Genomic DNA, 21,399 nt, shown 5'->3' on the forward strand with positions numbered 1-21,399 from the left:
AACTTAAGAATGATCATCGTACTGTGAAAAGATTTGCGGCTTATACAGACCACAGATGTGCTCTGTGCAGATAAAGGCATAATGAGGAATTCATCGGGTTAAGGCAGCAGCTGTTAGCCTACTATTACAAGGCCAGTTGTAGGATTCTAGAAGCTTGTGCATAAACCTACTTTTCGTCTACTACTAAACAATGTTCACAATCGGAAACGGTTGAAGTGGGTCCAGATATGCACGAAGACTAATTTTAAAACAGTTTAGTTTCAGTTAGTGGTACAAAAAGAATGACCCTGCCATCCGTAGCAAAATCATATTCATGCTTGACAATGCACTAAAGAATAATTCTTATTTATTGACTGATATGTACATAAATGTGGCCACCATCCTCTCCTGACCTAACCTTTGGGGGTAACCTCAAGCAAAAGATTTATGAGGGTGGGAGGCAGTTCACATCTAGCAGCAGCAGCTCTGGGAGGCTATTCTGACTTCCTGCATAGCATGTCAATCAAAATCTAACCAAAAACTTACAAGTTCAATGCATGCAAGAATTGTGAAGGTGATCTCAAAGGAGAGGTCCTATGTTAACATGTAACTTGGCCTGTTGAGATGTTTTTGATTGAAAAAGCTTTTGATTTCAGTAAATGTGACCTCTTAATCCTGTAAATTCAACAAATGAGAATTTTTAGTTCTTTACAACCTATAAAATGCTGTTGTGCATTTTGACTTTTAGTTTTGAAAAAATACTATATTTTAATGGGAGATTTGTCTACTAGCATTTGATTTATACTCTGACGATTGATGATTTGAACATTATACTGACTCTGTTGTATCGACCATTTAGGGAAATCAGAGAAAAATAGCATTTGCAAAATTATTTAGAATGCGGTGTAGTCATTTTCATGGCTGGTTCTTTTATCAGCAAGTACCTCTGCTCTTCCTTCCATCACTCTGATATTGATCCAGAAAAGTAGGATGACTGTCACGCCAGAGTCAATTTTTCTCACACAGCATCTGTATAACATGCATATGCAATGTGTTTTTTTTTTCCTCCTCAATTATTATTCTAGTAATTTACAGGACCATTTACAGTGTTGTATGCTACAGAATGGTAATGTATCTGTAAAAATCAGATGGCGTACGGATGGTCCGTGTGCTGTTCGTTTTTTTTTCTCATGAATTGACTTACATTGGTGAGTCTTGTCCGATGTACAGTTGTGCTCAAAAGTTTACATGTCCCGACAGAATTTTTGCTTTCTTGGCCTTTTTTCAGTGAATATGAATGATAACACCAAAACTTTTTCTCCACTCATGGTTAGTGGATGGGTGAAGCCATTTATTGTCAAACTACTATGTTTTCTCCTTTTAAATCATACTAACAATCCAAAACATCCAAATGCCCCCTCTTAACATCAATGACAGCTTGAGGTCTTTTGTGGTCGTTGTGGATTAGGTTCTTTATTTTCTCAGATTGTAGTGCTGTCCACTCTTCTTGGCAAAAAGCCTCCAGTTCCTGTAAATTCCTGGGCTGTCTTGGATGAACTGCGTGCTTGAGATCTCCCTAGAGTGGCTCAACGATATTGAGGTCAGGAGACTGAGATGGCCCTCCAGAACCTCCACTTTGTTCTGCTGTAGCCAATGACAGGTCAACTTGGCCTTGTGTTTTGGATCGTTGTCATGTTTGAGTGTCAAAGTATGTCTCATATGTAGCTTCCGGGCTGATGATTGCAAATTTGCCTCCAGTATTTGCTGATAACGTGCAGCATTCATCTTTCCTTCAACTTTGACAAAGTTTCCTGTGCCATTGTAGCTCACACATCCTCAAAACATCAGCGATCCACCTCCGTGCTTTACAGTAGGAATGGTGTTACTTTCATCATGTAACGTTTATGGTTGTGGCCAAGGTAAATTTTGGTCTCATCACTCCAAATTACATTGTTCCAGAAGTTTTGAGGCTTGTCTCTGTGCTGCTGTTTTGCATATTGTAGGCGAGATACTTTGTGGCATTTGCGCAGTAATGGCTTTCTTCTGGCGATTCAACCATGCAGCCTATTTTTCTTCAAGTGCCTCCTTATTGTGCATCATGAAACAGCCACACTGCTAGTTTTCAGATTGTCTAGTATTTCAGCTGATATTTGTGGGTTTTTCTTTGCATCCCATACAATTTTCCTGGCAGTTGTGGACAAACTTTTTGTTGGTCTACCTGACTGTGGTTTTGTTTTTAAGGAGCCCCTGATTTTCTATTTGTTAATCACAGTTTGAACACTGCTGACTGGCATTATCAATTCCTTGGATATCTTTTTGTATCCCTTTCCTGTTTTATACAGTTCAACTACCTTTTCACTTAGATCCGTTGTCCATTCTTTTGCTTTCCCCATGACTCACAATCTAGAAATGTCAGTGGCTGGATGAAAGATGCAAGAGTCTGTCTGGATCCCAGAAACTCACTCAGCTTTTATGCACACTCACTGATTACATGCAAACAGGTCACAGGTGAGGATGTTACCTTTAGTAGCCATTCAAACCCATTTGTGTCAACTCCTGTGCATTTTAACAGGCCAAAATCACCATGGTATGTGAACTTTTGATCGGGGTCATTTGGATGTTTTGGGTTGTCATTATGATTTTAAAAAGAGAAAACACAGCAGTTTGACAATAAATGGCTTCAACCAACCACTAACATGAGTGGAGAAAACGTTTTGGTGTTATCTTTCATATTCTCTGAAAAAAAGGCCACGAAAGCAAAAATTGTGCTGGGGTATGTAAACTTTTGAGCACAGCTGTACATAGCCACTTGCAATATTTTTCTCATCCAGATGACAGCTAAGAAAAACATCACAGATGAGCACCAAATCAGTGAATAACATTAACCAGAGTGCAATCAGATTTTTTATCGGAATGCACTCATCCAATTTATTCACAGATGAGTACGAGCCCTAAGTGTAATGCGTTGTTATTCACTGCATTTCAGGATAATATTTCCACAGATACAAGAACTTTCTCTGTATATACCTATATAACATGGAGGAAGGTTGTTATATATGTCTGATTGTTGGTATTTTGAAGAGTGATGCATCCCCTTTTTTAAGGAAATTCTGATGCTCCTAGCTTTTGGATCCCCACCAATATAGTATGTCTTCTAACTGTACAATGTATTAATGTGCTGGGAAAACACTTTGTGATATTTTTTAAAGCGGTTGTCCACTACTCGGAGAACACCTTCGCAATTGCTATGTTCCTCCTTGTAAAATAAAAACAGCCTGTTTGTTTCTCTGGGATGGCTCCTGTTCCAGCGACACTGTTGTTCGGTCACGGAAGCCCTGCATCCGATCAGTTACTAATGGTTTGCTTCACTTCCTCTTCCTTCGTAACTCACATCCGGAAGAAGGAAGAGCTGCTGCTCTCTAAATGTCTCCAGATGTCAGCTCCATGTGAAGGAAGTGAGAGTGAGGTGGACCATTAGTGGCCACTGTTTGGCTGCAGGGCTCGAGTGACATACCGCCTTAATTTGAAGCCTATCGCTAGTGTGGCTAGTCTACAGGTGGTTTTTATTTTACCCAGTGGAATATAGTAATTGAGAAGGGGTTGTCTGAGCGGTGGACAACCCCTTTCCATTTTGTTAAGTTTACACTTTCCAGACCGAGCACACGATGCGGGCACTGGCTAGACAGGTCATCCTCAGGATTTTGATTATGTTAAAATAACTAGAAAGTTGTTGGTTAGTCTATGGCTCTGTAGACTGTAAGTTCTGCTTGGTAATATCAGATTAGATTGCTTCCATTTTTTTATATGGAGACAAAAATGGAAGGCCTCCAGATTGTGAATTCTTTTGTACCTTGTTCTGCGTGCAGGCACCATTCCACTACTAGTATGTGTTACGTGTCTACATCTGATTTTTTTTCTTTTTACACAATTATTTTCTGCATTAATTGTAGTGATTATATTTCCATAGTTTTCAGTGATCTTTCTCCTTTGTACGTCAGATCATGACCCAAAGATGAGTATCAAACAAGAAATATGGGATATGATTTGTGTACCCAAAAGGCCAGACTTTGTAACCCAGGAAGATGTTGATTTATTCAGACAGGCTCGTGAGCTGTCTTTTGAGGTGAGTAATTCTGATTAATGACTTTGCTTCTCTGGAGGCCCTTTCTGTTCTTTTTTTTTTGTGCTCTTTTTGAAAGGCAGGTGAAGGGAATTTCTATCCAAAATAAACAAATGGCCATATAATAGAATATTAATCCTTTTGTGCAAGAGTAACAAAAAGGAGCTGTAAACATTGTATTTGTCACGTTTCACTAGCCTGTGACATTATTTTACATAGCTGGACCCTTTTATAGCCCACTGTGGACCTAGCTTGAAAGAGTAAACCACTGACTAATTGACTACTACTGTGAAATCTAGTGCTTGTTGTATATGGGGCAGCATAGCCGCTGACTAGTTGACGTGCTCCTATCCATTGCATAAGTATTAGCACCGGACTGTTGAGCTGTGGAAGAACATGGCTTTCTTTGACATCATTTGGATAGCTGGGAAGAGATGGTGACAGAATACGCTATGGGGAAAAAGGCAAGCCATCAAATTGCGTTTGATGCGCTGGAGTTGTTTAGTCTGGATACACTCTGTAATGGCAGAAGTGTCACAGGACATGAGAGAGAAAATAATGTCTTTTACACAAGAAAGGTGAAAGATACAATAAGATTGGCAAAGTTTTGCTTATTAGTTAGAATGCTGTCCTAGCACAACCCATTCAAGTAACCAGGGCACACAAACTGACAAATATCAGTAACCACAAGAGAAAAAATGCAGTATAACGTGCCATTATTAAAATATACAGCCTTTATTAAACAAACTCAGCAAAGTTCATGCATAAATAGTACAAAATAATTCCACATAGAATATCAAGTTCACTACTTAACCATATCGGGGAGATATCCTACCTTCAGCCCAACCTACAACCAAAGTGCACAGTGCATAGTTCGGTCCCACTTTTTAGCCCCATGATATATCCTATCTCCGGTACCACTTGTATCCTATTGAGGCCATAATCAAATAAAGAATTGCTGATATAGCACTTACATTGGTGGTGGTCTGCTGCATGCGGTCTTCCCCAAGCGCCCCAATGCGCGTTTCGTGCCGGAGATAGGATATAGGTATAATGGCACGTTATTCTGGATTTTTTCTCTTGTGGTTACTTAGTCAGAATACTGTAGCAAAAGCAATAGAAAAATGCAACAAAGATGGAACTGCAACCATCTCACAAAGACATCCAAGCTGACCACGAGCATTAACACCTAAACAGGACCATCTTCTAATGAGAAGGGTAGAAAAAAATGATATGGCAGTTCACTGCAGTTATCTAAAGAAGTAGAAAGCTAAATCGTGGTGTTTCCAGTGACACAATACAGCATACACTGCAGAGGAATGGCAAGCATGGGTGTTGTCCAAGCCCCTGCCAAAAAACATGTGCCTACAATTTGCTAGGACCCATGCTGAAAAAATATAAAAAGTACTGTGACTCCATATTCTGGAGTGATGAGACCAAGATACAGTAAATGTTTTTGGAACTGATGGCTTTAAAACTGTATGGAATAGCAAAGGTGATGAGTACAAGGAAAAATGCATGGTGCCTACAGTGAAACGTGGTTGTGGCAGTGTCCTTATGTGGGACTGCATGAATGTCAGGGAGCTACAATTCATTGCTGGGATCATGAATTCACAGATTATTGCTCTATATTGAAATAGATGATGCTACTATCACACTGTCATGTTGGAAAAGTGCATATCTACGAAGGGCACAATGATCCAAAACACACATCTGTTGCATTGCTGAAGAACAGAGTGAAAGTGGTTCAGTGGCCAAGTATATATCCTGATCTAAACCCAACTGAACACCAATGGGGATTTCTGAAGGGACAAGTTGCCAGCACTTTCCATCCATCATCCAAACTCTATAAAAGCATAGATGTTGTAATATGGCCAACTTGGTGCTGTCCTTAAAAATCATAGAGGTCGTAGAAAATATTAGACGTAGTAGTTTTTGACAGGGGATGTATGAACTCAGTGTTGTCAAATGTGCACATTTTTCTTGTGCGTAGCAAGTAATGGTAAACTGACTGAACAGAGAACTAGTCTGAACAGGTGCATAACCAAAAACAACTCACATAGCAAATAGATAAATGGCTGCACTCAATTGTACTAAAGCAAGGAAATGTGCGATACATGAAATGTGAATAGCATAATGGCTTGTGAAATCTGTGAAAAAACACGAGATGCTTAGCACAAAATTTGGCCAAAAAATGTGAGCCCATCCACCAACGTCAAGGTAATCTCATGGATCCCTGACCTGACTGACTAGTGTGAACACTTACCTCTGGCTAATATCATGGTAAAGCCTGCATTTATAGGAATTTTTCTTGTGTTCGGTGAGATATTGGTTAAAATCTTACTTTTCAAAGAGGTTGTACTAATTTATGTTGAACACTGTATGTGTTGTAGGGATCCACGCTCTTGAATAGCAGCTAGCGTACTCACAATTTGTAGTTGGTCAAACAAGATGAGGTTTTTTAACGTCATAAACTCCTGAAGGGCTCAAAACAAAAGCAGCCTTTTTCTGACACAATAGTAAAGCAGTATAAACCGTTTATATTACAGAGAACAGTTAACTTTAGAGTCCATTCCTTCTCCTACACACAGACCATTTCTGAGACAGCTCAGCTGCCTTAAATAGGATCTATGAAGGATCGGAGCTATGGTAATGACCACTCCCACACAAATCCTTCTGGGCGCTCCTAAAACCCAAACCCACAATTCTGTCCCATTAAAAAAAATCTCTGCAACCTATTACTGCTGGAACCTTTATTTCTAGGACTTAAATCACCGAGGCTAGCCATCTCAGTGACAGATATCTCTCGTCCAGGACTTTACCACCTGCTTTTTTTCATACTCCCCTCTCTCCAAAGATGAGGGACTGGGCACAACTTTCTACGAAACCGTGTACCCTTGAGAGCAGTTTGGCGTTGCCATGCAGTTTCCAGGGCCTATGCATTAAAGTCAAAATCCTTCAGGGCCAAAAACCTTTGGGGGTTACCCAGGCATTTTCCCTTTCTTCTGCCAAATCCACTTTAGGGGGGAATTGTCCAATACAGCTCTAAAATGGCTACCAGAAACCGGCTTGGTGCAAGCTACTCAGTTTCCCAAAGCCCTGGGGTTGCCCTGGCCATCACCCTTTAACGGCTTTTATACAGGGATCTGGACTTACACAGAGGTCCCTGGGAAAGGGCCACAGAGTCAGTTGCTGTTCGATGGTGCAAGCTGGCAAGAAGGATAGGCAGGTAGCCAGGTCAAAACCAAGAGGGCAGCTGTAGTGCTTTACCCAATTCCCTCATGACTCTTGACATGAACATTGTGCCTTGATCTGTTAATATCTCTTTAGGAAGGCCTGTTCGAAAGAAAATATAAAATACTCCTGAGCTACACACTTGGAGGAGTTTCTTAAAGACACCGCCTCTGGGCACCATGTAGCATAATCTAGGACCACCAATATATTATATACTGATGTGCTCTGGCAAATCTTACCAGTGGTCCCACTAAATCCATGGCCATGCATATTGTCCATAGTCCTGAGTAGCTCATTTACATAGAAGAAAAATGTTGATTTCTCTAGAATAAGACATCGGATCAGAGATATCAAGGTATCAATTTATAACCTACATGCCGATATAGACACCTTAGGAGGGTTGATCCTACTGACAAATTCCCTTTAAATGACTTCATCATAATTGGATAATACTCTATGCATGTATTATAGCTTTTACAATGCATTTTTTCACTGTTTTGTTTGTTATACAAGCACTTTTTATAAAAAAAAAAAAATCAAATGCCATCATAAGAAAAAAATAAGTAAACATCTATGTGGCAGCACTCGTGTTTTTATTTTCATATTTCTTAAAAAATGAATATTTTAACATAATGGTAGATGACAGTATGGGTATGTGCACACGATGCAGATTTAGTGCAGAACTGCAGCAGAAAAATCTGCAGAACTGCACTGTGATTTACAGTACAATGTAAATCAATGTGAGAAAAAAAAAGCTGTGCAGATGGTGCGGAAAAATCTGCGCAGAAACGCTGCAGATTTCAAAGAAGTGCATGTCGCTTCTTTTGTGCAGTTCTGCAGCGTTTCTGCACCCCTCCATGATAAAAATCTGCACTGGTAAAATCTGCACAAAAACTGCACAGAAACTGCATCAAATCTGCACCTGCGTTTTCTGCCAGGAGATGCAGATTTAGTGCAGAAAATTCTGCACCACATTTCCTACGTGTGCACATAGCCTTAAGGTCAATGTAGACATGGAGACAGTGGAAGACCTGTTAAGAGGATGATTAATGTAACAAGAAAATTCAGAGCTGACACAAGACACAGGAAAAAGTAAAGCTGGAGGCAGGGGAAGACATCACAATGTTACCTGTCAAGATTATTGTGCAGTGTTTTTATTTCCTTTGACTAATGAGCTCAGTTCCACGCTGCAGGACTTCTATGTATTTACTTGCCTCTTTTTTATGCCTTTCTAATATATGCTTATTCCATCTTGGCTAGAAAATAGGATGCAAATCTATGAGTGACCAGACAGACCGGTATCCAGCAGTCATTGAATTTGGAAAATATGAAATTCAGACATGGTACTCTTCACCTTACCCACAGGAATATGCAAGGTGTGGTTTTACTAGGCATGTACTTCTTGTTAGGGCGCAGTCAGACGGCCGTATTACATGGATAACGATTGCATCGCAATGCTCAGACTGGCCGGCGGCTCTCAATGCAGCTGTCACACTTGTCAGGAGAACCGTCGGCCAGTCCGAGCATTGCAATGCGATCATTATGCATGTTATGTGGCCGTCTGACTGCTCCTTTAATGTTGCATCATGTGATTTACTGTAGTACTGAATTGTAATAATAGTAAAAGCTGATTTTTGGCATTTGTATGGCGACAGTAGGCATTTATACATTTGGACTGTGAACTAATCATAAGAAAGGAAAGAATGAGAGCCCTTCCTGAGGATGAATCAGGTTTGTGTAGACTGTCTGGCCACATAAAGATGATGGCATCAGCGGTTCACTCTCCCCGCCATACACGTGCACATACACCTCAGCTGAGTATTTGACTTCTCAGGGGGGAGAACAGTGATCACAATTACCCAGGTCTGCGACTAAAAAGCTGTTTGATTATTTTCATGTAATTTCCATGTATTTTGGTGTTTTGATAGCAAAAAAAATCCTAAACCTCAGGACTTGCCACAAACCTATAGGTTCTTCTGCAAACTCTGGTGCGAATCATCGGAAGGCAGCTTATTTTCTTTCCCCATTAACATCAATAGGAACTGCGTGAATAGCTGGCGGTAGTCAGGTGGTTCGTGACATAAGGAAAGGTCCTTATGCTTTCAAGAAACTTGCAGTGGCATTTCATTATCAGCCGTGTTTCCCCAAATTAGCGTTATGGCTTTGCGGACGTGTATTAATTCGCCTGACCGTTTCTATTTTATTTGTGGTGAATATACAGTGTTGAATCAACAGCTGAATATTACAGACTTTGTGAAAAAAGTATTCTTCACATGCTTCGGATGAAAACTTGGAGATCAATATAAAGTTTGGGCACCTCCTAAAGTGTGCAAATGGTGTGCTGAAGACCTCCAAAATTGGTTGAAAGGTAAGGAAAAAGCTTTCCGTTATGGGATTCCTGTGGTATAGCGAGAGCAAAAGCACCATAGTGACAACTGTTACTTTTGTTCATGCAATGTGAAAGGGTATAATTCCAAATGGAAGCATTCCATTTCATACCTCAATCTTCACTCAGCAATTTGTCCCATTCCCCACAGATATACCAGTACCCAAAGCCCCTGCTACCTTGAAAGAGATGCATAGCTCCGATGAAGGTGGAATCATATCTGAACTAGATGACGAATCAAGTTCTGACTTTGAAGATTATACAAGACCAACATTTTTTTCCCAGGAAGAGATGAAGGATTTAATAAGAGTCTTGGATCTTCCCAAAGATGCCGCTGAGTTACTCGGATCAAGGCTCAAAAGCAGGAGTTTAATGTTACCAGGAGTGTCTTTTTCATGGTTCAGACATCGTGAAAAGGAGTTTGTTCCTTACTTTGCCTAGAAAGACAACGTGGTTTATTGCATTGATGTCGAAGGTTTGATAGGTCAATTCAAAATCCAATTTGATTCAGAGCAATGGCATCTTTTTATAGATTCTTCAAAAAGAAGTCTCAAAGCAGTTTTACTCCACAATGGCAGTTTTTATGCTTCCATCCCTGTAGGTCACTCCTTACACTTGAAGGAAACCTACGAGAACTTGGAATTGGTTCTTCGTAAACTGAAATATGAAGACCACGGTTAGCAAGTGTGTGGGGATTCAAATACCCTTGTTTTCTGGGTCTGTGGAACAGTCGAGACCGACAAAATCACTGGACCATGAAGAGTCGAGGGTGCTCACAGTCTTTGAAAAAATGAAACTTTGGTACCTCCCTATAAAGTTCTTCTACCACCTCTCCATATAAAATTGGGCTTGATGAAGCAATTCTTATAATCACTTCCAAGTGAATGGGGAATGCTTCAAATACTTAGTCACCTAGTTTCCAAGCCTCTTGGAGGCAAAATTGAAGCAAAGTGTGTTCGTCGGGCCATGTATTAGAACGATTATAGCTGATAAAGAGTTAGTCAATACCATGACAGATCCTCAAAAAGAAGGGTGGATTGCATTTAATGTAGTCATAGAGAAATTTTTAGGCAGTAAAAAACATCCTGACTACAAAAAGATTGTTGGATGAATGCTGAAAGCATTTCAAGCTTTTGGTTGTCTGATGAGTTTGAAAGTGCATTTCCTCCATTCCCACCTTGAGTACTTTCCTGAAAATTTGGGAGCTGTGAGTGAAGAGCAAGGTGAACGATTCCACCAGGACATTAAAGAGACAGAAAGAAGATGCCAGGGAAAACTGAACATTATAATTATGGCAGACTACTGTTGGGTGCTTCAGAGAGACATTTCAGATGCTACTCACAAATTTACCAAGAGGAGCCTCACAGGAAAAAAAATCCATTTTTAGTGAGTGTTTATGAGCTAATTTCAGCTCGAAAATGATTTTCAAATTTGTAATAAAAAATCAATTTTATAAGTATATTTTCATTTATTTTGCGGTATTGCCTTATTTAACATAGTTACCTAAATTGTCAGGAAATGTGATGTCCTATTACAAAACGGAGGTCATTTTCAGATTCAGCACACCAAAAAACATAAAGATTACATGGAATAACCAAAACAGCTCTTGAAATTTTAATTTTTTGCAGACCTGTGTATCGAATATGGTCGAGATAATGATTTTAATGTGTATGGGGCCCTTACCCATGCATTTATGGTCTGGTATAGAGTTTCTGTTTGGAGCCATGGTGCATTTTACAGGTTTGGGATCTTTTTTGTATTTAGATATTACTAATGAAGGCAGGCTTTTACATACACATACATATATATATGTGTTATATCAGCTGATGAACTCCAGTGACCTCCCTTACAGCACCACCGCTGCATGAGAATGTTCTCAGCAGCAGCAGCAGTGCCGTCGGTGAGATCACCGGGCTCACCAGCTGATGAACTCCTGTGAACTTTCTGAGTGCTGCACACTGCAGGAACGATTACCTCCTGTGTCAATGTGAGCCCGCTGTCCATGAGAGTAGTCACATTAGTCACTGCTCTCAAAGTCATCAGAATCAATGTGGGGCATTATAGAATATTATCTTCTCGTCGGACAGGTGAGGAATATGGTTGTTAATTATTTTAATGGGGAAAACCCCAATACAATCACCCCACTTGCCAATGCACCAGGGCAAGTTTGAAGAGCAAAGCTAAGTGCCAGAATTGGCGCATCTTATAGATGCACCATTTCTGGGACAGAGGAGAGCTGGTGTTTTTAGTCTGGGAGGAGTCCAATATCCATGGTTTCTTTCTAGGCTAATAATACCAGCCTGCAGTTGTCTGCCTTGCCTTTGACGGTTATTTTAGGGGGACCCTACTTTAATAACCAGTAAGCACTAAGTATACAGTTGTGAGTTGATATTAATATCCTGTGATGCTCCATTGGCATTACCCCCTTCCCAAGCTATAAACATCTGCCCCCAGCTGTCCGCTTTCACTTTGCTAGTTATTTCTCACAATAAAAATTTTGGGAGATCCCACGCCATTTTTTTTTTTTTATCAGAAAATAATTTATTCTGTAATAAAAATACATGTACAGTAAGCTACGCAAACCATGTACTAATTATATAGGTGACATCTTTATATCTATTCTATATATATACTGTATATACTCGAGTATAAGCCAACCTGAGTATAAGCCGAGACCCCTAACTTTGCCACAAAAAACTGAGAAAACTTAATGACTCGAGTATAAGCCTAGGGTGGAAAATGCAGCAGCTACCGGTAAATTTCAAAAATAAAAATAGGTACCAATAAAAGTAAAATTAATTGAGACATCAGTGGGCTAAGTGTTTTTGAATATCCATATTGAATCAGGAGCCCCATATAATGCTCCATATAGTTCATGATGGGCCCCATAAGATGCTCCATGCAAAATACGCCCCATACAATGCTCCATAAAGTTTGATGGTCCCCATAAGATGCTCCATATTAAAATATGCCCCATATAATGCTGCACAAAGGTTTATAATGGCCCCATAAGATGCTCCATAGAGACATTTGCCCCATATAATGCTGCAGAGGGTGCGCACTAACCATGTCATCGCGCCCTCTGACCTGAGCGTCACAGCAGAGGACACAGAAGACAGCGGCGCACCGGTGGTGGAACGGGGACAGGTGAATATCACGCAATGCTGCTCACCCTCCCCATTATACTCACCTGCTCCCAGCCCGGTCCCTGGCAGCTTCCCTGATGGTCTTCTCCAGGCGCTGACAGTTTGTTCCAGCGTTGAGCGGTCACCGGTACCGCTCGTTACAGTCATAAATATGCGGCTCCACCCCTATGGGAGTGGAGTCACCTCCATATTCATTACTGTAATGAGCGGTGCCATGTGACCGCTCAATGCTGGAAGAAGCTGTCAGCGCCCGGAGACCATCTGAGATGCAGGGACCGCACCGGGAGCTGTTCAGTATGTGACAGCCGCCGCTCCCCCTCCCCCACTGACCCCCCTGCCCGAGAGGGGCACTTTCAGCCTAAAAAATGGGCTGGAAAATCTCAGCTTATACTCGAGTATATACGGTATATATATCTGTTGCATCTATTCTATTCTGTTGGAGCACACTGTGATTTTACTGTATGTTGTAGATGAAATGTCGGGTTTTCAAGGACATGGGTGTCTAAAAATCGGACGGCACTTGCATGGTTTGTAAGCCGTCTGTTTTTTCTCTCTCATCTATTGACTTGCATTGGTGGGTCTCATCCAATGTATGAGGACAATCCTCAAAGTCAACTGAGAAAAAAAAAATTGCAGATGCATAGGGACTCGTAGATTAACATTGATCAGAGTGCAGTCTGATTTTCTTTCATTGGATTTCTCTGGTCCGTTTTGCTCGCAGAGGAGTATGAGCCCTAATAACCCCATGCGCATCACCGCCGCTAGGTATCGCGGGGCGCGCCAAGTTCTGCCAGTTGCTGTTTGGTTACAGCATATATAGGTTCATTCTATGAGCACTCCTACAGAGGCTGGTGACAACGTGGGAAATCACTTTAACCCTTGGATTACTGTTGGACGAGGGGTGAGTATATTGGGTTAATTTAAATGTTTAAAGAATGTGTCTGTTTTATTTCAAATAAAGTGTTTTATTCTCTGTGTGTGATAATTTAACTCTTACAGGTTTAGTAATGAAGGTGTCTGGCTGATACCTCTTCATTACTCAGCCTAGGGTGACAGGTGCTGACTAGTGATGAGCGAGTATACTTGTTGCTCAGGTGGTCTCCCGAGTATTTGTAACTGCTCGGAGATTTAGTTTTCGTCACCTCAGCTGCATGATTTACAGCTGATAGACAGCTTGAATACATATGGGGATTCCCTAGCAACCAGGCAACCCCCACATTTTCTCATGCTGGCTAGCAGCTGTAAATCAGGCAGCTGCGTCAACAAAAACTAAATCTCCGAACACTCACAAATACTCGGAGAACACCTGAGTGTGCTCGGGAAAACCTGAACAACGATTATACTCGCTCATCACTAGTGCTGACATCATCGCCAATCCTGTTACCCCGATGTGACCGCACCAGCTGATCGGGAAGAGCCTGGGCTAAGTGCCAGAATTAGCGCCTGAAATATGAAGTGCCATTTTTGGAGCAGCTGAGGACTAGTATTTTTAGCCTGGAATGGGGCAAATAAGCTGGAAAAGGGTGGTGAACAAGGAAATTGCATCACAAAACTTTTTTTTTTCCCCTTATTTCAAATATCTTTATTTGGCTCCAAAAAGTATTAATTGCTATACAAAAACACATTTAAAACAACATGCAAAATCACACCAAAAACGTGTGTTTTTACGTTACGTTTTTGCTGCCAACAAATTCCTAGAGATGCAGAAACGTTGCAGAAATTTCTGCAAATACTCAACGTGTGCACATACCCTTAGCGTCTTATCTCTTTTAAGACTTTCAATTAAAATGCGTGCTGTAATTTTTATTCTGCTGATACTTTGGTAATTTGAGAGTCTAGATTCCCTTTTATTACTAAAAAGGCACCATACACTTAGAGCTGTTGTCTATGTATTAAAAGAGCATGGACTAGCAGTAGAGATGAGTGAATTAGATTGGGTCCCTGCTTGGAGAGCACATGTATGGGCAGCCCAACACACAACACATGCAGCTGCGGCGCCGGACAGCTGATCTGCCGGCACGCTCCATGTATCAGGGTTCCCTCTGCAGCTTATTCGGCAAGCGCTGTAGCTTACCGAATAAGTAGGGACCCGATCAAATTCGCTCAACTCTAAGGCTAGGTTCACATTGCGTTAGGGCAATCCGTTTAGCGCTAGCGGATTGCGCTAACGCAATGTCTTTTTCGGGGCCGCGTTTAGGGGTCGCGTTAACGTCCCCGCTAGTGCAGATCCCCGATCTGCCACAGCGGGGAACGGACCTCGGGCGCGCCGCGGACGCTGCTTGCAGCGTCACAAAAGAACGGCACATCGCTAGCGTGTGCCGAAACTGGCACGCACTAGCGATGCGCTACAGGCGAAATTTACATTGCTGTCAATGGGTGCGCTAACGGACCCGTTGCACGGCGTTAATTGCGACATTTTCGCCGTGCAACGCTGTCCGTTAGCGATCACCCAATAACGCAATGTGAACCTAGCCTAACTCTAAACTCTAAAGTCATGCTAGCACTTTACTAAGCATTCGTTTGACCTCATCTGCAATAGATGGATCAGTTTAGGGCATGGAAAGGAGGCTCTGGCATTAGAAAAGGTACAAATAAGAAATGTGTAGCAATCTAGTGGAAAGATTAAAATAATTACATTTAATTAGTCTTGATAAGAAATGTATAAGGGTTACGTGATTAATTTGTACAAGTACATGAATGACCATACAAAAAATATAGTCCATTTAAAACGGCCCTCAAAAGACGAAAGGCCGCTCCTTCTGTCTGGGGAGAGAGGCTCAATCTCCAGAGGATACAAGGCTTCTTTACCATGAGAACTATTAATCTGTGGTAAAGTCTTACCTAAGGAGCTGATCACAGCTTAGATGATTTTTTTTTTAAGAGAAAACACAATTTCTTCTCTAAACGTATAAAGTTCTTGTTCTGAATGTTAGACTAGTGGATTGTCACTTGGAATCAGGAAGAAAAGATTAGCTATTTTAGGGCAGACTGGATCATGCATTATGGATGCACCTGTACCACTTTCCTTTATCCTTTCCCATCCTGCACTTAAACTTGGGCATGTCCTTTTTTTCAGCTATACTATATATGTAATGGTAATCATATGGGTAGTGATATTATCATATGGGGAGAATTGTGATGTGATTGTAAATACTTATTGAAAAATAGAAGGTATATGTGACATTAAAAAACACAGATGTCAGTAAACAGATTTCTATATTTTTTTGTTAGATCACCTAAGCTTTACCTCTGTGAGTTTTGTCTGAAGTATATGAAAAGTAAGAATATCCTATGGCGACACTTAAAGAAATGTGGCTGGTTCCACCCTCCTGCTAATGAAATCTACCGGAAAGATGACCTGTCTGTATTTGAAGTGAGTAATTCTCTTAAAGCGAGCTTGTCAGCAGGATTGTGCACAGTAACCTAGAGACACTGTCATGTTGGTGCCATTATACTAATTAAAGTGAACCTGTCAGCAGGATTGTGCACAGTACCCTACAGACACTGTCAGGTTGGTGCCGTTATACTGAGTAAAGTGAACCTGTCAGCAGGATTGTGCACAGTAACCTACAGACAGTGTCAGGTTGGTGCCGTTATACTGAGTAAAGTGAGCCTGTCAGCAGGATTGTGCACAGTAACCTACAGACACTGTCAGGATGGTGCCGTTATACTGAGTAAAGGGAACCTGTCAGCAGGATTGTGCACAGTAACCTACAGACACTGTCAGGTTGGTGTCGTTATACTGAGTAAAGGGAACCTGTCAGCAGGATTGTGCACAGTAACCTACAGACACTGTTAGGATGGTGCCGTTATACTGAGTAAAGGGAAGCTGTCAGCAGGATTGTGCACGGTAACCTACAGACACTGTCAGGATGGTGCCGTTATACTGAGTAAAGTGAGTCTGTCAGCAGGATTGTGCACAGTAACCTACAGACACTGTCAGGTTGGTGCCGTTACACTAAGTAAAGGGAACCTGTCAGCAGGATTGTGCACAGTAACCTACAGACACTGTCAGGTTGGTGCCGTTACACTAAGTAAAGGGAACCTGTCAGCAGGATTGTGCACAGTAACCTACAGACACTGTCAGGTTGGTGCCGTTATACTGAGTAAAGCGAGCCTGTCAGCAGGATTGTGCACAGTAACCTACAGACACTGTCAGGTTGGTGCCGTTATACTGATGAAAGCGAGCCTGTCAGCAGGATTGTGCACAGTAACCTCCAGACACTGTCAGATTGGTGCCGTTATACTGATTAAAGGGAACCTGTCAGCAGGATTGTGCACAGTAACCTACAGACACTGTCAGATTGGTGCCGTTATACTGATTAAAGGGAACCTGTCAGCAGGATTGTGCACAGTAACCTACAGACACTGTCAGATTGGTGCCGTTATACTGAGTAAAGTGAGTCTGTCAGCAGGATTGTGCACAGTAACCTACAGACACTGTCAGGTTGGTGCCGTTATACTGATGAAAGCGAGCCTGTCAGCAGGATTGTGCACAGTAACCTCCAGACACTGTCAGATTGGTGCCGTTATACTGATTAAAGGGAACCTGTCAGCAGGATTGTGCACAGTAACCTACAGACACTGTCAGATTGGTGCCGTTATACTGATTAAAGGGAACCTGTCAGCAGGATTGTGCACAGTAACCTACAGACACTGTCAGATTGGTGCCGTTATACTGATTAAAGGGAACCTGTCAGCAGGATTGTGCACAGTAACCTACAGACACTGTCAGGTTGGTGCCGTTATACTGAGTAAAGTGAGTCTGTCAGCAGGATTGTGCACAGTAACCTACAGACACTGTCAGGTTGGTGCCGTTATACTGAGTAAAGCGAGCCTGTCAGCAGGATTGTGCACAGTAACCTACAGACACTGTCAGGTTGGTGCCGTTATACTGATGAAAGCGAGCCTGTCAGCAGGATTGTGCACAGTAACCTCCAGACACTGTCAGATTGGTGCCGTTATACTGATTAAAGGGAACCTGTCAGCAGGATTGTGCACAGTAACCTACAGACACTGTCAGATTGGTGCCGTTATACTGATTAAAGGGAACCTGTCAGCAGGATTGTGCACAGTAACCTACAGACACTGTCAGATTGGTGCCGTTATACTGAGTAAAGTGAGTCTGTCAGCAGGATTGTGCACAGTAACCTACAGACACTGTCAGGTTGGTGCCGTTATACTGATGAAAGCGAGCCTGTCAGCAGGATTGTGCACAGTAACCTCCAGACACTGTCAGATTGGTGCCGTTATACTGATTAAAGGGAACCTGTCAGCAGGATTGTGCACAGTAACCTCCAGACACTGTCAGATTGGTGCCGTTATACTGATTAAAGGGAACCTGTCAGCAGGATTGTGCACAGTAACCTACAGACACTGTCAGGTTGGTGCCGTTATACTGAGTAAAGCGAGCCTGTCAGCAGGATTGTGCACAGTAACCTACAGACACTGTCAGGTTGGTGCCGTTATACTGATGAAAGCGAGCCTGTCAGCAGGATTGTGCACAGTAACCTCCAGACACTGTCAGATTGGTGCCGTTATACTGATTAAAGGGAACCTGTCAGCAGGATTGTGCACAGTAACCTACAGACACTGTCAGATTGGTGCCGTTATACTGATTAAAGGGAACCTGTCAGCAGGATTGTGCACAGTAACCTACAGACACTGTCAGATTGGTGCCGTTATACTGAGTAAAGTGAGTCTGTCAGCAGGATTGTGCACAGTAACCTACAGACACTGTCAGGTTGGTGCCGTTATACTGATGAAAGCGAGCCTGTCAGCAGGATTGTGCACAGTAACCTCCAGACACTGTCAGATTGGTGCCGTTATACTGATTAAAGGGAACCTGTCAGCAGGATTGTGCACAGTAACCTCCAGACACTGTCAGATTGGTGCCGTTATACTGATTAAAGGGAACCTGTCAGCAGGATTGTGCACAGTAACCTACAGACACTGTCAGGTTGGTGCCGTTATACTGAGTAAAGCGAGCCTGTCAGCAGGATTGTGCACAGTAACCTACAGACACTGTCAGGTTGGTGCCGTTATACTGATGAAAGCGAGCCTGTCAGCAGGATTGTGCACAGTAACCTCCAGACACTGTCAGATTGGTGCCGTTATACTGATTAAAGGGAACCTGTCAGCAGAATTGTGCACAATAACCTACAGACAGTGTCTGGTCGGAGCTGTTATGTTGATTACAATGATACCTTGGTTGGTGAAATCTGTCTTGTGATTGTTGTTTTATCTTTATTTGTAGTTTTCAGTTAATGAGATTCTCGTGCTCCGGGGCGTCCTGTGTGCGGGGCTGTGTGGGAAGGGTCTTCATGTGGTGCTTTGATTAGGCATTCATGTGTGTGGCTTATGACAGGTCACTGATCCCTCAGTGACCTTCCCCTATTTTACATACTGTAGATCTTATTGTTTTGAAAAAATAAAAACATTAATCATGCAGGCGCCGGAGGAATGTTCGGATCTATAATTTCGGCATATTCCTTTTCAGTGATGAAAAAAAGTCTTAAAGGGACTCTGTCACCTGAATTTGGAGGGAACAATTTTCAGCCATAGGGGCGTGTTTTTCGGGGGTTTGATTCACCCTTTCCTTACCCGCTGGCTGCAATATTGGATTGAAGTTCATTCTCTATCCTCCATAGTACACGCCTGCGTAAGGTAAGATTGCCTTGTGCAGGCATGTACTACGGAGGACAGAGAATGAACTTCAATCCAATATTGCAGCCAGCATGCAGCCAGCGGGTAAGGAAAGGGTGAATCAAACACCCGAAAACCCCGCCCCTATGGCTGAAAATTGTTCCCTCCAAATTCAGGTGACAGAGTCCCTTTAATCAAAATGGCGCAGGCCCGCCTGTGTAGTAGCATAATTAGGAATGCGATACATGCTACTGCGCAGGTGCCGTGGCCCCATCTTGGTGGAGACAATGTTGTTTTCCTGTAGGAAAATTAAGCCAGTGGCACCTGCGCAGTAGAATCTATAGCTTTCCAAATTATGCTACTGTGCAGGGGGCCGGAGTCATTTTGAGAGAATATTTGTTTGTTCTGAAGACATTTATATCACTAAATAAAAAGGATAAATATAGAAATTATAGGTTTGATCAGGCTACAGCGCAGGCACCAGCATGATGAATGTATTTTTCTTTTTTTAAAAACAATAAGATATACAATATGTAAAATAGGGGGCAGGTCAGTGAGGGATCCGTGACCTGTCAGAAACCATACAGATGAATACCTATGCAGAGCACCACACGAAGACCCCCCCACAGGCCGCCCCAGAGCACAAGCATATCATTAACTGAAAACTACAAATTAAACCACAATCACTAGACGGATTTCATCACCCAGGTATCATTTTAATCAGTATAACGGCGTCAATCTGATAATGTCTGTAGGTTACTCAGCACAATCCTGCTGACAGATTGTCTTTAAAATGATTCCTGGGGTGATATCCGTCTTGTGGTTGGTGTTTAATCTGTATTTGCAATTTTCAGTTAATGAGATTCTTGTGCTTCGGAACGGGGCTGTGGGCGGGGCTTATTGTGGCATAACTGACAGGTCCCTGATCCTTCAATGACCTGCCTCCTATTTTAAATATTGCAATTAATATTGTGGGCTTTGGAAAAAAGTAAACAAAAGTATCCATTGCTTATTGATGGATGCTAATGCGCATGCGCCGCCGTTACCGTTTTGCTGGGTCAAACTTTTTTTTTTTGCGCCAATAAAATGTCTGCACATTTGCATCTATTTGCAAGCAATGCTTGTAAGCTGCACAAACTCTGCCCACTGTTATGTTCCCTTTAATTATAATAACTATGTTGTCTACTGTCAAAAATATTGCACTTTCAGCACTCTAAGGCTCCTGCAAAGTTGTCTGCAGGATGCGTTTTTTCCCCATAGACTAACATTAGCAACGCATTGCGACGTATTGCTACACGTCGCAACCGTCGTGCGATGGTTGCGTCGTGTTTTGGCGGACCGTCGGCACAAAAAAAGTTACATGTAGATTTTTTTGCGCGTCGTGTCCGCCATTTTCAACCGTGCATGCGTGGATGAAACTCCGCCCCCTCCTTCCCGGACCTTACAGTGGGGCAGCGGAAGCGTCGTAAGACTGCTTCCGCTGCCCACGTCGGGCATTATTTACACAACGCACGTCGGGCCGACGCATAGCGACGGCCCCGTGCCGACGCTAGTGTGAACGCAGCCTTATTCAGAAGAAAAAAAATGTACAGCATAGGATCGCAAATGATTCTTTCTTTGAAGTAAAGCATTGTTTAAGAACAGGCAGGGAAATGTATTGCTTCACAGAAAAAAATCAGTGGTGAACCCATGCTTTAACCCCTTTACCCCCAAGGGTGGTTTGCACGTTAATGACCGGGCCAATTTTTACAATTCTGACCACTGTCCCTTTATGAGGTTATAACTCTGGAACGCTTCAACGGATCTTGGCGATTCTGACACGGTTTTCTCGTGTCATATTGTACTTCATGATAGTGGTAAAATTTCTTCGATATAACTTGCGTTTATTT

At 42.2% G+C, this 21,399-nt stretch overlaps 1 protein-coding gene across 1 annotated transcript in view; it reads left to right on the forward strand.

Annotated features, from left to right (window-relative positions):
- The window catches only part of KAT6B (lysine acetyltransferase 6B), a 318,128-nt gene that overhangs the window by 139,588 nt on the left and 157,141 nt on the right, over positions 1–21,399 (forward strand). Inside the window, exons 8-10 of the mRNA XM_077250789.1 lie at positions 3,978–4,102; positions 8,594–8,709; positions 16,097–16,238. Of these exons, the coding sequence (XP_077106904.1) occupies positions 3,978–4,102; positions 8,594–8,709; positions 16,097–16,238 (383 nt within the window). The remainder of the gene's footprint in view (positions 1–3,977; positions 4,103–8,593; positions 8,710–16,096; positions 16,239–21,399) is intronic.

Source organism: Ranitomeya variabilis, chromosome 4 (genome assembly GCF_051348905.1).
Source record: "Ranitomeya variabilis isolate aRanVar5 chromosome 4, aRanVar5.hap1, whole genome shotgun sequence".
NCBI classification, from domain to species: domain Eukaryota; kingdom Metazoa; phylum Chordata; class Amphibia; order Anura; family Dendrobatidae; genus Ranitomeya; species Ranitomeya variabilis.